The sequence below is a fragment of the Oryza glaberrima genome, chromosome 11, assembly GCF_000147395.1.
Source record: "Oryza glaberrima chromosome 11, OglaRS2, whole genome shotgun sequence".
Taxonomy (NCBI): domain Eukaryota; kingdom Viridiplantae; phylum Streptophyta; class Magnoliopsida; order Poales; family Poaceae; genus Oryza; species Oryza glaberrima.
Window position 1 is genome coordinate 19,683,826 of NC_068336.1, and position 16,486 is coordinate 19,700,311.

The window sequence follows — 16,486 nt, forward strand, 5'->3', positions numbered from 1 at the left end:
CTCATTATCATATTATTGCTTGACAAAACCATGAGGTACAAACTGCCCCTCAAACCATTCCAAAAGGATGAATTATGTCCAATTCACCACGAAGAAAAGCAATGCGATTAGAATCCAAAGGTTTAGTGAAAATATCAGCAATTTGCAACTTTGTGTCCAAAAACTGCAATTCAACATCTCCTTTTTCAACATGATCCCTTAGAAAGTGAAAACGAATATCAATGTGCTTTGTGCGTGAGTGTTGAATAGGATTCTTAGCAATGTTAATAGCACTTGTATTATCACAAAAGAGAGGTACTTTCTCAAAAGTAAGACCATAATCTTTCAAAGTAGATAAAAGCCAAAGAATCTTTGAACAATAACTAGCAGCAGCAACATATTCAGATTTAGCAGTTGATTGAGCAATACTACATTGTTTCCTAGAAGACCATGCAATCAATGATGTACCAAGAAAATGACATGTTCCACTAGTACTTTTCCTATCAATTCTACAACCACCAAAATCAGCATCGGAATATCCACTCAAGCATATAGAAGATGAAGTAGAATACCAAATTCCAAACTCAACTGTATGATTCAAATACCTCATTATTCGCTTGACCGCTTGACGATGTGAAGCACGAGGAGAAGCTTGAAAGCGTGCACACAAACACACAGCAAATTGTATGTCTGGCCTAGAATCAGTTAGATACAACAAATATCCAATCATACTTCTATACTCTTTTTTATCAACAGCTTCACCATCTTCATCAGGATCCAACACAGCTGTAGAACCAATTGGTGTTGAAATTGGCTTGCAATTCTCCATCTTGAACCGTCTCAAAAGATCCTTCGTATACTTTGTTTGGTTCACAAAAGTACCTTGAGGTGTTTGCTTAATTTGCAATCCCAAAAAGTACGATAACTCACCCATCATGCTCATCTCAAATTCCCTGCGCATAGTCTCAGCAAAATCTACAAGCAAAGCGTGAGTTGAACAACCAAAGATGATATCATCGACATAAATCTGAACAAACAGTTGATTATCACCATGCTTATGAACAAAAAGCATTCTGTCAACCTTTCATATTGTAAAACCTTTCGCAAGCAAAAAGTTCTTAAGCCTATCATACCATGCCCAAGGAGCTTGTTTCAAACCATACAAAGCTTTAGACAATCGAAAAACATGGTTGGGAAAATCAGGATTTCAAAACCTGGTGGTTGTTTGACATAAACTTCCTCCGGTATAAAACCATTTAGAAAAGCACTTTTAACATACATTTGATACAATTTAAAACCTTTTGAAGCAGCAAAAGCCAACAAAAGTCTAATTGCCTCAATTCTAGCAACAGGAGCAAAAGTTTCACCAAAATCCAAACCCTCCACTTGGGTAAAACCTTAAGCAACAAGTCTAGCTTTATTTCTCACAATCAAACCATCCTCATTTTGTTTATTTTTGAAAACCCACTTGATTCCAATAATATTATGTCCAGAAGGTGGTTCAACTAAAGTCCAAACTTTGTTTCTCTCAAAATTTTCAAGTTCTTCATGCATGGCGTTAATCCACGATTCATCAGTTAATGCATGTGACACATCTTTAGGTTAAAAAGAAGCAACAAATGCAGAATTTGCATAAACATCATGAGTCGTTACCTTAGACCTTGTAGTCTGCTCACCTATATTACCAATAATTTGTTCCGGCAGATGTCGTCGTTGAATGTACAAAGGAGCAGTGATTTCTGAAGTTGATCCACGTTCTGTATCAGTACTGGTCGAAGTAGTAATTTTCGGAGGACCATCTCGATCAGCATCAACAGAACACTCAGCCGACGACCCTGGCCGATCTGACCGCACATCCTGCGCCGGTCTGACCGGAGGTGTGCCGGCGGTCTGACCGGCCTGGCGCCCGGTCTGACTGGCCGAGCCGACCTCGTCGTCGTCGTCGTAGTCGCTCTCGTCTTCAAAAATACGACCATCCTCCCCCTGAACCTGTGACAGTGTACCTGTAACATCGGGTCTAGTACCTGGACTAGCCTCATCAAAAGAAACTTCGCAAGTCTCAACAATTTTGTTAGTCCCTAAAATAAGTACACGATAGCCACGAGTATGTACGGGGTAACCAAGAAACAATCCATCAGTAGAACGTGCCTCAAACTTGTCCAAATTTCTAGATTTCAAGACAAAGCATTTGCAACCAAAAACACGCAAATGTGAAACTTTGGGTTGATGACCAAATCGAAGTTCATAAGAAGTTTTTCCAAGTTTAGAATGCAAGAAAACTCGATTTGAAATATAACACGCAGTGTTAATAGCCTCAGCCCAAAATTTTCTAGGAGTTTTATATTCATCCAACATTGTTCTAGCCATCTCAACCAAAACACGGTTTTTCCTTTCAACAATACCGTTTTGTTGAGGAACACGAGGAGAAGAAAATTCATGTTCAAGACCTCTTTCGTTGCAAAATTGTTCACAGGAAGCATTTTTAAACTCACCATCATTATCACTTCGAATTCTTTTCAAAGAACCAAGAAATTCAAGATTCAATCGAAGAAACAAACCACGAAAGTGTTGAAAAGCTTCATCCTTAGTTGCCATAAAGAAAACCCAAGAATATCTAGAGAAATCGTCAACAATAACCAACACATACCACTTTCCTCCAACAGATTACACTCTAGCTGGACCAACAGTGTCCATGTGTAATAGTTGTCCCAGTGCATCCGTCATCACAGAAACAATAGGAGCATGTGAAGTAGAAACCATCTTAGCATGACGACACGGTGTACTAACCAAATCAAGATCTTTCTTAAGTTTAGGCAAACCACTTAACCTAGTGAGATGATCAAAACCAATATGTCCAAGTCTACGATGCCAAAACATCACATCTTTATCAAACTTAGCAACCAAACATGTTATCACAGTTGAAACAGGATTTTCAAAATCAACTTTAAACACTCTTCCATACCGAGAAATATTCAGCACAGAATTACCACGAGAATCAAAAACTTTACTTCCAGTTTTCTTAAAGTGAACCTCAAACTCTTCATCAACAATTTGTGAAACCGAAAGCAAATTGTACTTTAAATCCTCAACTAAAGCTACATTCTTCAATTCAAATTTTTCATTTACCTTTACCAAACCTGTAGCAAGAACGGCACTTGTAGAAGCATCACCAAAGATAATTGATTCAGTCTTGGATGCCTTCTTGAGGGAGGAGAACCAATTTTTATCACCAGTCATGTACGCGAACAACCGGAATCCACAATCCACACGTTCTCCTTCCTTGCCACTAAAGCCTACACACAAGTAGAAGTCAAAGCCTCAGTACTGGGGTTAGATGATAATAAAAATTTAGGAATCCAGTATTGAGACATATGACCAGTAGATCCAATAGGCATATATCCACGTGCAAAATCAATTTTAGAATTTTCAGAAAAATTCCTTCGAGGCCGGTCTGACCGAGGCTTCACAGACGGTCTGACCGGTGTTCGGTCTGACCGAGGCACAGTAGCCGGTCTGACCGGTCGCCGGTCCGACCGCGGGACCCACTGCGGTCTGACCGGTTTCCTCGAGGGAAAACCAGATTTTTGCCACTTTGATTTTGCAAAAGCAATCTCTCTCTCCTTTTTCTGTTTATGAGCTAATCTGAAATAAAAACCAACAATATGTCCATCTTTGCCACAAAAAGAACAAGTATATTTTTCACGTTGTTTAGACACATTGTTAGAACTAGTGGATTTAGCAACACAAGCAGAAACAAGAGGTTTTGCATGCACGACATTGGATTTTGAAGAAGATGCATTCACAGTAGACATGATACCAACAGTTTTAAACACAGTTTTATTAGCATCAGGTTTAACCAAAATCTCACCACTTCTAGCATCAACACCCAACACAACAGGAGGATGTCTAGAATTATGAGCATATGGATTAAAACCTAAACCATGATTATGTGTGCTAACCTTAGATTGATCCAAAATCATGTTGAGGTTCTTTTTACCAATAGAAAATCTTTGCAAAGAATTTTTCAAATAAGAAACCTCTTTTTCCAAATTAGCACAATTTTCACAATCTACCATAACACCTTTGCTTTTACGACACTTGGGGTAAGAAAGCACTTCATTGTTTTTCACAACATCTTCCATGTACTCAACACGACCTAAAGCATCTTTTAGTTTCATCTTATTCAAATTACATGTTGAGCAATCCAAAACATCATGAGGTTGTTTTAACTTTTTAGAAGAAATCATGTTATACATCAAACTAGCATGAAAAGCAATTTGATATTTTTGCAACAACTTTTTAGTTAAAAACAACACATCCAAAGTGCGTGTATGCAAAGCAAAACTACAAGCAAGAGAATATCTATTTTTCAAATCATGTGCAGCATTAATATCTCTAATTTTTGAAATCTCATTCATTAAAACCTCACAATTTGAGCAATCATCATCATTAGGAATAAGAGATTTTAATCTATCAATTTCAGATTTAAGAGATTCAATGATAAATTCCTATTTTCTATACATCTTCTCACACTTCATATTTTTTGCACTCAAGATATTAATAGCTTCTTCAAAAGCACTTACCTCATGATCTTCATACTCAATATCCGATTCACCACGCGCCATGAAGCAAACACTGGAGATGTTCTTTCCCTTATCATCATCTCCACTCTCACCATCTATATCACTTGATGGCTCAAAAGCGGCATAGACTTGATCAAAAGCTCTCCTAAGATTCTCCTTGAACTTCCTCGCTTGAGATGAACCCTGCGGCTTGTTGTTGTTGGGCTTGTTGTTGCTTGTCCTCTCACCATCTTTGTCTTCTCTTTTGCCTTTCCCAAGCTTAGGACAATGCGAACGAAGATGATCAATTGAACCACATTCAAAACACCGATTTGGACCACCTCTTTTCCTGTTCCTGGCATTATTCATAGCTCGAGCAATACGGTTAGCAACCAAAGCCGAATCCTTCTTCTCAATCTGTTCGAGTTGATCATCGGATGTGGCGTTAAAAACAGCAAGAAAAGAAGGCTTAGATGAAGAAGCATCAACATCCAAAGAGGAAGTAGAAGAAACCAAGGCAGTCGACTTAGAATCAACTTTTCGAGAAAGAACATTCATCTCATGTGTTTTCAATTTTGTATAAAGTGAATCCAAAGTCAAAGTAGACATATCAACAGACTCCTGAATAGATGTAACTTTCATCTCCCAAATAGACATGTCGAGACCATTCAAAAAGTGACGAGAAATCTCAGATTGTGGATAATTAGCATCATAAGAAGAATCAACAGATCTAAGATCACTCAAAATTTTATTAAACCTAGAAAGATAGTCATTCAAAGCTTCTCCAGGTTTCATCTCAAATTTAATATACTCCTTTTTGAAAATATCACGACGAAGTTCTTTTATGTTATTTGTTCCTTGATGAAAGTTACTCAAAGCATTCCAAATTTCATGAGCAGTTCGAAGATGTGCAACACGATCATAATCCGAACGAGAAATACCACTCAAAAGAATATTGCGAGCTTTGCAATTTTGTTCAAAAGCAGTTTTTTCAGCAGCAGTATTAGTAGCTTCAGGAATCACATAAGGATGAGAAACTTTTCTCCAAATATCATAATCTTCAGCCATAATGTAAGATTGCATCCTACTACACCAATGAGAAAAATCCGTTCCATCGAAAACATGAGGCTTAGTTGAAAACCTAGCAGGAGTAGCCATGGCAAAAACTCTAGATCGATAAAAATCCAAAGAAGAAAACAAGGCTCTGATACCACTTGTAGGATCGAATAGCAAGAACTAAGCCAACCAGAGGGGGGTGAATGGTTGGTATACCCAAAAACCGAAAACTTTTAGCGGAAATAAAAGTTACCCTCGAAATCGACGGATCACAGTCTGACCGAAGTTGTTGCTCCGGTCTGACCACCTGGAACACGTCAGTCTGACCGATGTAGATCGATCGGTCGAACCGCCGAGATCGCCTGCCATGCCTGCTGCCGCCGCCGGTCTGACCGCCGTACTCCCGTCGGTCGGACCGCCGCGATGCCACCGGTCTAACCGCCGGTATGTCGCCGGTTGGACCGCCGAAACCCGGTGAAACACACATCGAAGAACTCTTAAAGTGGATGACGACTTTATTACTTCTCTCTGTGTTTACAAAGTGCACCAACAACACTCCTTACAAAAATTTCGACTAAACTCGAAACCTAACTCAAAACTCAACTCAATTGCTCTCAAAAGCGATACCAGGAAGCCTCACGCTCCCCCTCTATTTATACCCGAGGTAGGCAGCCTAAAGCCACGAACCAAACTCATACTAGGAGTCCTAAACACTTTAAGGAACCCTCTAGTACAAGAAAGAAACTTTACATAACCAATCGTACCAAATTTGGACTCCTTCCAAATTCGACTCCGCATCCCATACGTACACAATAACTCCATCGTATGCCATATGGAATCTCCATCAACCACGTGCATCAACTCTAGCCGTAGTATCCCGCATGATCTCTGACCACCACGGACGTCGTCTTATCCCCAAGCCGACTCCCGGTCCATCACCACAAATACTCTCCCGAGACATCGAGTCACCTACACATGGAACAAACAAAGAAACCATATTCCGAGACCAAGCTATCTCCAACTTGACTCATTAGTAGCAAACAACAGTATTACATACGTATAGTATCCATCTAGAAGCCATAATCATGAAATAATCACGGATATCCAAATAAACAACCCGAAACCGAAACCGAGAAACCGACACAGCGTCGGCCGGTCAGACCACGGGCTGGCCGGTCCGACCGCTCGATCACTGCCGGTCTGACCGGCAACACCTGCCCGGTCTGACCGGTCACATGAAATAACAGCGATTTCCTGTAGATTCACCTGTGAATTCCAATCATCTCCAAAACCACTTCGAGAATAAATTCCAAATAACAAAACCAATAATCTCCAATGCCCAATTGTTCATCACAGAATAATAATAAAAAACAACTTTGATTTTACAGATCACTAGTATAGATCCGAACATCCATGCTCGGTAGAGATAGCTCATCTTTGACGGATCAAAAAATATCCCGTTTAAGATATAACTGTTGAAAAAGTATGTCATAGATGTGAGGTAATATGTGAGAGGTCGTAGTTGTAACCTGTCCTTGGCAGGGGCGGAGCTAGGCCTGTTCGTCGGGGTCGGACGACCACGATGAAATTCCTAAAATCTCTACTAAAACACTATTTCGATCCATGTTTTTCTATACTATGTAATGGAGATGACCCCGACGATATTTTTAGCTGGCTTCGCTTCTGATTCGTTGGATGACATGCTTTATATGATGGGTCACAAACTATGGCCCGTCATAGATGATATGCTATTTTGTGATCGGTGCTAGTGTTGTGAGCCGTCATAGATGAGACCACTCGACTATGATGGGTCTTAACTACCACACGTCTCGCAGATAACATTATCTCTTTCCCCGCAAAAAAAAGATAACATTATCTCTGACGGGTGATAGTTATGACCTCTTCCTGGGTGAGTGAAAAATTTAGATTTTTGAATTTTGCAAACAATCTCGAATGACATACCCTATATAAAAGTTATAAATCTTGACGATATCTACAACTTTATAGCTAACAATATTTTCAATAGAGATCATTTACATCTGAATATGCATTACAAGTGATGAGATCTATTTTTTTTAAAAAAATATTTTTTTTCAAATGACCTCGGATGGAGACATGCCCTATATATATAACATAGAGCTCAACCAGATCTATTATAATTTCTCAACGGCGTGATATTTAGAATAGTAGATCGATATAAACAAGGAAAAAGTCCAAATTATTCCTTGAACTAGCGGTAGTACGATTTCCCCCAAACAGCAATACTGGACATTCGACACCCAAACTCGTAAATCCAGATGAATTACCCCACTCAATCGATCTGGAGTGTTTTCAGCCTACGTGGCAGACGCGCGACAATACAATTAGCAAAAATAAATGAAAACTGGTGGGGCCCACTTGTCACGCTGCTTTTTTTTTTGTCCCTCTACTCTGCCTCTCTATTGGTGAGCAGAGGAGAGAGCGCCAGCGGTGAGGGCCAATTTGAGCGGGAAGGGAGGAAGGGGGCTCCACGAACTCAGCTAGCTACTGTTGTTGCTACCGGCGGTCAGGGTTCTCCTCCGTCATCGCGCAGCCGCACACTGGCCATGCCCAACAGCTCATCGCCACGGCTGCAGCGGCTGTGAAGAGGTTGTGAAGGAGCTCCCGGCCTGCACCCGGGAAAAACTTCCCGGTCGGTCACCCATCCCAAAATTGCTCCAGACCAAGCACGCTTAACCTCAGAGTTCTTTGGAGATCGGCTTCCGGAAAAGAGATTGCATCTAGTATTCTATTAATTCTATTAAGCCCTAGGCCGGGATGTTACACAACCTCTTCCCACTCTAGCACCGCCATAGTCCCACTGCCCTCGCTACGAAGCGGAAAGAGAGAGATATATGGAGCACTGATAGATGGGCCGATTATTTTTTAATATATTTTTTGCCAAGTTGGAAATGCTACGTAAGGCAGCCTACCCAAAATAGTGTTGAGGGTAATTCGTCCGGTTGAAAAGTTGAGAGTTTAAAATGTCTGGTCTTCTAGTTTAGGAATGTAATTCATTCTACCGCTATACTTCCGATGGCGGCCGGGAGGGGTGTTAATTTGGAGTTTTGTTGGATTGGAGCAAGTGTGCTATAAATAATGTGATGTTCATATTAACTTTTGATTAATTAGTATTCCCTCCATCCAAAAAAGTCAACTTCTGTAGTTTAAATTTTGTCCTATAAAAAAACAATTTCTACCATCCCACCTACTCCCAGCATATAAAAAGAGAAAGCTTTATCCCTTAAATATCCTTTACCTACCTATCACCATTAATACTTTTTTCAATAATAAGGAATATTTTGGTCATATTTACTCCTCTATAAATTTGTATTGGGATGATAGGAATGCTTTTTTTTTTTTGAACGAGGGAGTACATGATAAAGAGAAAATTAAAAGTGATAACCCACATATGGAAGCCCACGCTGAGCATCCGATTAAATTGGGGTCCTCGTCTGTCTAATCAATGGTCGACAGCATGCTGTTACATCGCCATTGGGCCACTAATGGTCGACAGTATTGTGCTGTGTGTAGCATAATTATAATCATAATATATATATACCACGCTGAGGTGCTTGCTTCTTCACCTTCATCTTAATTTCTGCGCCTTTCAGTTCTCAAGCTAGCTAGCTGCGCTCACTAAGGGCGTTCCCAACCCAATAGTTAGGATGGTGTCCATAGTATTAAATAAGTTGCCAACTAGAAAAAAAATGATGTGGCAAGTGAATAAATGAGGAAAGAGCAGAAAACCATGTCTTATAAGTGAATAAATGAGGAAAGAGAAGAAAACCATGTCTACACAACATCCAAGACATCATGTGAGATAAGTAGCATTAAATTGAAGTATGAAATAGTGGTGCTTGTATTGGAAGAGTAGTGCCTAGTACTAGTTTCTTGATGATGTGGAGTTTATGGAAACCATGTTAGTGTTATGGGTTGGGACTGCCCTAATATCGCATCGTGATGCTTGTCGTGGCAGCCACCGCTTCTGCTGCTTGCTGCTTCTCCCCGCCGGCAGCAGCCACAGCCGGCGCCGCCCATGCACTAGAGCAGCAGCTCCGGCCAGATGATACCGGCGAAAGCTGCTTGCCGCATGAGAGGGACGCGCTGCTGGCCTTCAAGCAAGGCATCAACTTCGACTACGACGACTTCCTCGCGTCATGGCGACGAGGCCAGGAAGAAGAAGAAGACTGCTGCCGGTGGAGAGGCGTCACGTGCAACAACCGAACCGGCCATGTCGCCAAGCTTGATCTTGGTGGTTCATTTTTGGATGACCAGATAAGTCCTTCTCTGCTTTCCCTCGAACAATTGGAGTACCTCGATCTCAGCTGGACTTTGTTCAGTGGTTCTATCCCATCCTTCTTGGGTGGTTTCAAGAACTTGAGATATCTGAATCTCTCGTCCAATGATTTCACTGGTACATTTCCACATCAGCTTAGCAACCCTTCCAAAGTTTGGAATATCTCTTAACTGAGTTATTGACCTCACCAACACAGATTTTACTACTTGTAGGTGAAGTGCCCCACCAGCTTGGAAACCTCTCCAACTTGCGACAACTTGACCTTGGTTCCTGGTTTTCAGATATGCATGCGACAAATATCTCTTGGTTAGCTCATCTGCATTTCCTTGAATATCTCGACATGAATTATATAAAACTAAGCATGGCAGTAGATTGGCCATTTGTCATCAGCAATATTCCATCTCTAGAGTCCCTCCATGCTCGCTTCCAGGCAGAAGCCAATCGATGACACAACTAAACCTTCACAAGACTTGTGGAGCTTGATGTTTCACATAACGACTTTGGCAATCCACTTGGTACAAGTAGTGCCCTAGAGTTCTTGGGTTCAATGGAGAACATAAGATATCTTGACCTCACTCGGACATCCTTATTGTCAGGTGGAGTGCCACCTCAGCTTGGTAACCTTTCAAAATTGAGACACCTTGGCCTCGGTTTCATGCCAGATATGTACTCAACTGATATCTCGTGGTTAACCCATCTTCAACAGCTCGAGTACCTTCACATGGAGAGAGTAAATCTCAGCACAGTAACTGATTGGCCTCTTGTGGTGAACATGATTCCATCTCTGAAGGTTCTCAACCTTAGAGGGTGTTCACTTCAAAGTGCAAACCAATCCCTTGCACACTTAAACTTAACTAAACTTGAAGAGCTTCTCATGGAACTATTTTTGTCATCCAATTGCATCTTGCTGGTTTTGGGAGGTAAAAGGCATCAAATACCTTTCCCTTGACGGAACCTATCTTGATGGTCCATTCCCGGATGCATTAGGAGCAATGACGTCCCTCCAAGAGCTATATTTTAGTGAAAATGGCAACTTAGCCACCATGACGGTGGACTTGAAAAACCTTTGTGAATTGAGATTACTATTACTTGCTGACAGTCTCTCTAATGGAAACATAACAGAGTTTATAGACAAATTGCCAAAATGTTCTTCTAGCACTTTGACAATCTTGTCTTTGGATGACAATAATATTACTGAAGAGCTGCCAAATATGATGGAGCACTTGACTAGCTTAGAATGGCTTGCACTTGTTAACAACAGCATAAGTGGAACTATATCGCCAGGTGTTCTGAATCTAACTAGTTTGGAGTCACTCCTTCTATCTCTCAATCGACTAACTAGCTAGATACCATTGCTACCGAAAAATCTTATGAATTTGGACATCTCCATGAACAACTTCTCAGGACATTTGCCAATTGAATTTGGAGCTCCAAACCTCGAAGTGCTAGTTCTATCCTCCAATTACATTACTGGTCATGTTTCTAGATCTATTTCTAACATGCAAAACTTGCATTACTTGGACTTGTCAAATAATTATTTTTATGGAGAACTTCCCAGTATGCCAAACTTGTTGTACCTTCTCTTAAGTAACAACATATTTTCAGGGAAGTTCCCATCGTGGCTCCAAAGCTTCTCAACATTGGTTTTCCTAGATCTTTCATGGAACAAGTTGGAAGGAACAATACCAACATGGATTGGAGAATTAGCTGGTTTGAGATTACTACATATAAGCCATAACATGTTCTATGGAGATATTCCAGTCAATATCACAAATCTTAAACAAATTCAACTTCTGAATTTAGCAGGCAACAACTTATCTGGATCAATTCCTCTGTCTTTGTCAAATTTAATTGGAATGACCTCAAAACATCCGGAAAGACTTGGGACTGATTGGTACAATACTGGGGTACGTGATTCGTCACTAGATGTTTTGTCTCTGGTGATAAAGCATCAAGAACTCAAGTATCTTGCTAATGGAGCTTTTCATATGGTTGGCATTGATTTGTCACTAAACAACTTAACAGGTTTGATTCCAGACGGAATAACTTCTCTCAATGGGTTGGTGAATTTAAATTTATCATGGAATCAGTTGAGCGGGAGAATTCCAAAGAATATTGGGGCCTTAAAAGCATTAGAATCATTTGATTTCTCAAGGAACAATCTTTCTGGTGAAATTCCACTAAGCTTATCAGACCTAACATCTTTAAGCTACTTGGACCTCTCATATAACAATCTTGTAGGAAGAATACCGTGGGGACGCCAACTCGACACACTCTATGATAATGAACAATCCATGTATGATGGAAACAGTGGTCTATGCGGACCTCCTTTTGAAAGGAATTGTTCAGGCAATAACGCAGCAGAGCATGACAGTCAAAAGACAAGCGTGAATGATTTAGAGTCAAGAATGTTCTTTTACTTTGGACTCGTGTCAGGATTTGTGGTCGGCCTTTGGGTGGTTTTCTGTGCTATACTGTTCAGAACATCATGGAGAGTTGCTTATTTCCGTCAGTTTGACAAGTTATATGATAAAGCATATGTGTTTGTGGTTGTTACATGGGCTAGGTTTGCTAGTCAGGCAACTAGAAATTAAATATCCAAGTCATATGCTGGTTCGTCTGCTGTTACACGAAATGAATAAATGAAGGAGAAGCATTCAAAAACTCTGTTAGTCTGTATAATTATTTTGTTTTCGTGTCGGTGATGTGAAAATAAATGTTCTCTAATGCTTAATTGATTTTCTTCTGACGACCTTTAGTACATGGGATGTAGTATACAAAAATCCAGCACCAGTACATTGAGTGAAAGCACTCCATTTCCCAAACCTCCCATGGTTTCTGAAATCAGAATGATGATTTGAGCTCGTCTGTTGCTCAATTCTGCTCCTCTAGTTTCATCTCAACTGTTTTCAATAAACGGATAACAGGTTTATCTAAAATGGAACAGTTTCCGTATCTGTTTGTACTGTTTCTTTTCTGCATATTCAAATCACATTGTTCCTGAGATATCCTCTGTTGACATGGCACACTTACACAATTCATGGATTTCATCCATTCCACTGCTATAAATCAATTGAGGCGAAGCAGCATGCCTGCCCCATGGCAAGGCCGAATTCTTCACGATTCACCCTCGATCGCCATCATCGTGACATGGTTCGATCGAAATGACTCAATTCTCTGAAGATACTCTATACTTCCTCTTGGGCAAAGCTACTGAAGGAAGGAAGTTCAGAAATGGAGATTCAGAGTTAACTGAAGAAAAAATTATTCAGAGCAGGGTTGGTGGAATAGAGTAAGACATACCGGTTCACCGAATTCACCTAAGTTGAATCCGATGGTCCAGATCATGGCCTCAAGTGCCACACCAAATCCAACGGCTCGTAAGCATTAAGGCTGTGATACACTGTTGCTAATCATGTAATTAGCGATTTAAACGCCAGTACACTTCGATCCCCTTTTCCTTCCCTGTGGCTGCGCTCCCCACGGTGCGGTGGTGGAGGGGAAAGTCATCGATCTCGCCTCGCCTATCCTCCAATTACTTCATTGGTCATATTCCTGAATCTATTTGTGAATTGCATGGCTTGCTTGCATTCGATTTATCCAACAATCTTTTGGATGGAGAACTTCATGAGAGTTTTCAAATGCCCAAGATGGTTTTCCTACTTTTGAGTAACAACAACTTTTCTGGGAAGTTCCCATCATCACTGCAAAGCAGCTCGACATTGGTCTTTCTAGATCTTGCATGGAACAAGTTCTACGGAACATTACCATCATGGATTGGAGACTTGGTGAACCTACGATTTTTTGGAGCTTAGTCATAACATATTCGGTGGGGATTTTCTTTGACAACATCACAAATCTTGGACGCCTATATATTTTAAATTTAGCAAGCAACAATATAAGAGGAGCTATACCAAGGTCACTTTGAAATTTACTAGCAATGGCCCAAAAATATCCAAAGAGACCCAGGGTTGACATGTTTGTTTGGTACACTGGTTTCATAAGTAAATTTAGTGAAGTATTGTCTGTGGAGATGAATAAAATCACCGATCTATATATCTTGGAATAAATTATCTGGAAGACAGCCTACATGGATTTGGAGTTTTTGACACAATTAATAGTGATCCTGACCTGGATATGCTATGGAAGGAGCAAAATACGGTCACACTTTTGAGACATAATTTGGAGACAGAAAATACCAAGCCGCTGCAATAACAGAGGAGGCAGCTGCTTATATAGTGCTAATTTAATTTCTTGTGATGGTACAGATTTTTGTACTATACTGATTTCGATTGCACGCGTAGCTCAGCTGCATTCAGTGTATACTACACTAAGCTTTGCTCATTTCTTCTCCAATTACAATTAATCGTGTGTGCATCAAGTAATTAATTAAGAAACTCTGGCTTGTTGAAAGGTCGCAGTGACAATTAATCGTGAGTGCATAGGATGGGGAAAACACCAGGGATCGGTCGACCATCGGGGGGAGCAAAAATCAAGCGCTCCCCCGCCCCACGACGCGCACATGCCACGCCACCCCACCACGCACCACGTGTGCCGTTGTAAACACCTGCCACGTGTCCCCATCACATACTCCGTTGCAACAAATCACCCATATATTTTGGAAACCCTATATTAGGAGAATTCGTTTCATTTTTTTTCTACCAAAAATATTTCACCTAGTGTACTCACAATGTTTCACTATGTATAGATCTAATTTTGCAGTGAATTGAAACATTCTTTTGCAATAAATTACCCATATATTATGGAAACCCTTTATTAAGGGAATTCGTTTCATTTTTTATTCCACTAAAAATGTTTCACCTAGTGTACTTGTAATGTTTCACTATGTATGGATCAAATGTTGCAGTGACTTGAAACATTCTTTCGCTATTTGCTGAAACATTGTTTTTATATAAGGTGAAACAGCGCCCGATTTAAACGATTGAAATATTTTCGATCTACTTAGTGAAACAATTCCAATATACTTGGTGCAACAACGTGCAGCATTTAAATATAATTCCATAATAAGCTTGTCGACATTTGATAGTCACGACTAGGGTATTTGGATGGTATGGGGATCATCGGTATCAGGGTATATGCGAGATTGAGGTAAAAGAGATGGAGATAGGGATTTTTATATAGGTTCGGGCCCCTTATCTGATAGGTAATAGCCCTACATCCTGTTTATATGTGATTGATATAGAAAACCACAGAATACAACAATTGGGATAACCTATCTAGCCGTTGTCGACTTGGCGGCACGAACACCAACTCGTAGTCGACGACGGGGTAGCCTTTCTCCTCGAATGTGAACTCGACAAGATTAGAGATATTGCTAGATCCCTCTTGCCAGCCTCTGCAGGTACCGGATGGGGTGTGTCTAGGCTAATCTCAGATGTCGATGTTTGGCGGCGTATTGGCTTGTGTCTTGTGGCTTCTATGTTGTGTGTCCCCTCTCCTCCTATGGGGGCTTGGATTTAGACTCATAGATTTCCCCTTGTCCAAGTAGAACTAGGGAGACCAATATGGATACAATCCGAGTAGTACTTGTCGTTTCTATATAGAACTCTATTTTGTCCTTCCTTATCCGGAACTCCTTCTATATATGAGGTATGTTTCCGTATAAGACTTGGTATGTGGTGGGCCTCGCCGAGCTTAGTCGATTACTATTGGGTATGTGGTATCCATAACCCTGACAGTAGCCCGACTTTAATGCAAATGAACGAGTTGAGATTCTCGACCGAAGACTTTAGAGCAACTATTGTCGCGCTCGCTTGACTGTTCTCGGTGAAATTAGAGATAATGCTAGATTCCTCTTATCGGCCTTTGTAGGCACTATATTGGGTTTGTATAGGATAATCTTCGATGTTAAATGAGAAGTTACAGAACATACCACTAAGTCTCCTGTCTTACTATAATTGAGAATTTGGATTGAAGTAAAGAAATTTCATCTCGGCGGGTACACCGTCGCTTCATTCCGTATTCCTTGTCGAGCTCCATCAACCGTTCTCGGATAATCGAGAAGGTCCAAGATCTGCGACAAAGCCTTGAAATCTGACTTAATTGATCCGATATATGACTTCCCTGAAATCAATACTCAGAACAAGTTGTTAGATAGCAATAGCCCCTGAGCGAATGCTCAAGGGTAACATGCTATCATATGTATGGAAAAAATGAAATAAATTGAATCTGTGTGTGACAATAAAAGAGTACTCTTGCTAGAGCTGCCCTCAGCAAACGGAGTTTGGTACTCTTCCTAGGCCCCAGCTGCCATTTTCCACAAAGACAGCTTGAATCTTATAACAAACCTTGCTGAAGCTGACAAATCCTAGCCCCTAGCCATGAAGTTGGAAAAATCAATTTCCGATTACACAAATTGGTTAATACGCAACCATTTAGTGCTCTTAACATGACCAGGTTTTACATGTTCGTTCGGCTCTTAGAATCTGACAAGACCTTATCTGCTCTAGGCGTCCCCAGCCGAAATTCCATTAGTTTTCTCGGAGGCCTGTCAGAACAGCGTAAAGGGACAATAGGACTGCCTTCAAGATGAGGCGATATAAGAGGGGAT

The 16,486-nt window shown here is 40.7% G+C and overlaps 1 protein-coding gene across 1 annotated transcript in view; it reads left to right on the plus strand.

The window, feature by feature from the left end:
* LOC127755772 (receptor-like protein EIX2) overlaps window positions 1–10,719 on the plus strand; it is a 31,517-nt gene extending 20,798 nt beyond the window's left edge. The window contains exons 2-4 of the mRNA XM_052281426.1: window positions 9,595–10,032; window positions 10,128–10,181; window positions 10,706–10,719. Coding sequence (XP_052137386.1) covers window positions 9,595–10,032; window positions 10,128–10,181; window positions 10,706–10,719 — 506 coding nt within the window. The remainder of the gene's footprint in view (window positions 1–9,594; window positions 10,033–10,127; window positions 10,182–10,705) is intronic.
* Window positions 10,720–16,486: the final 5,767 nt, after the last annotated feature.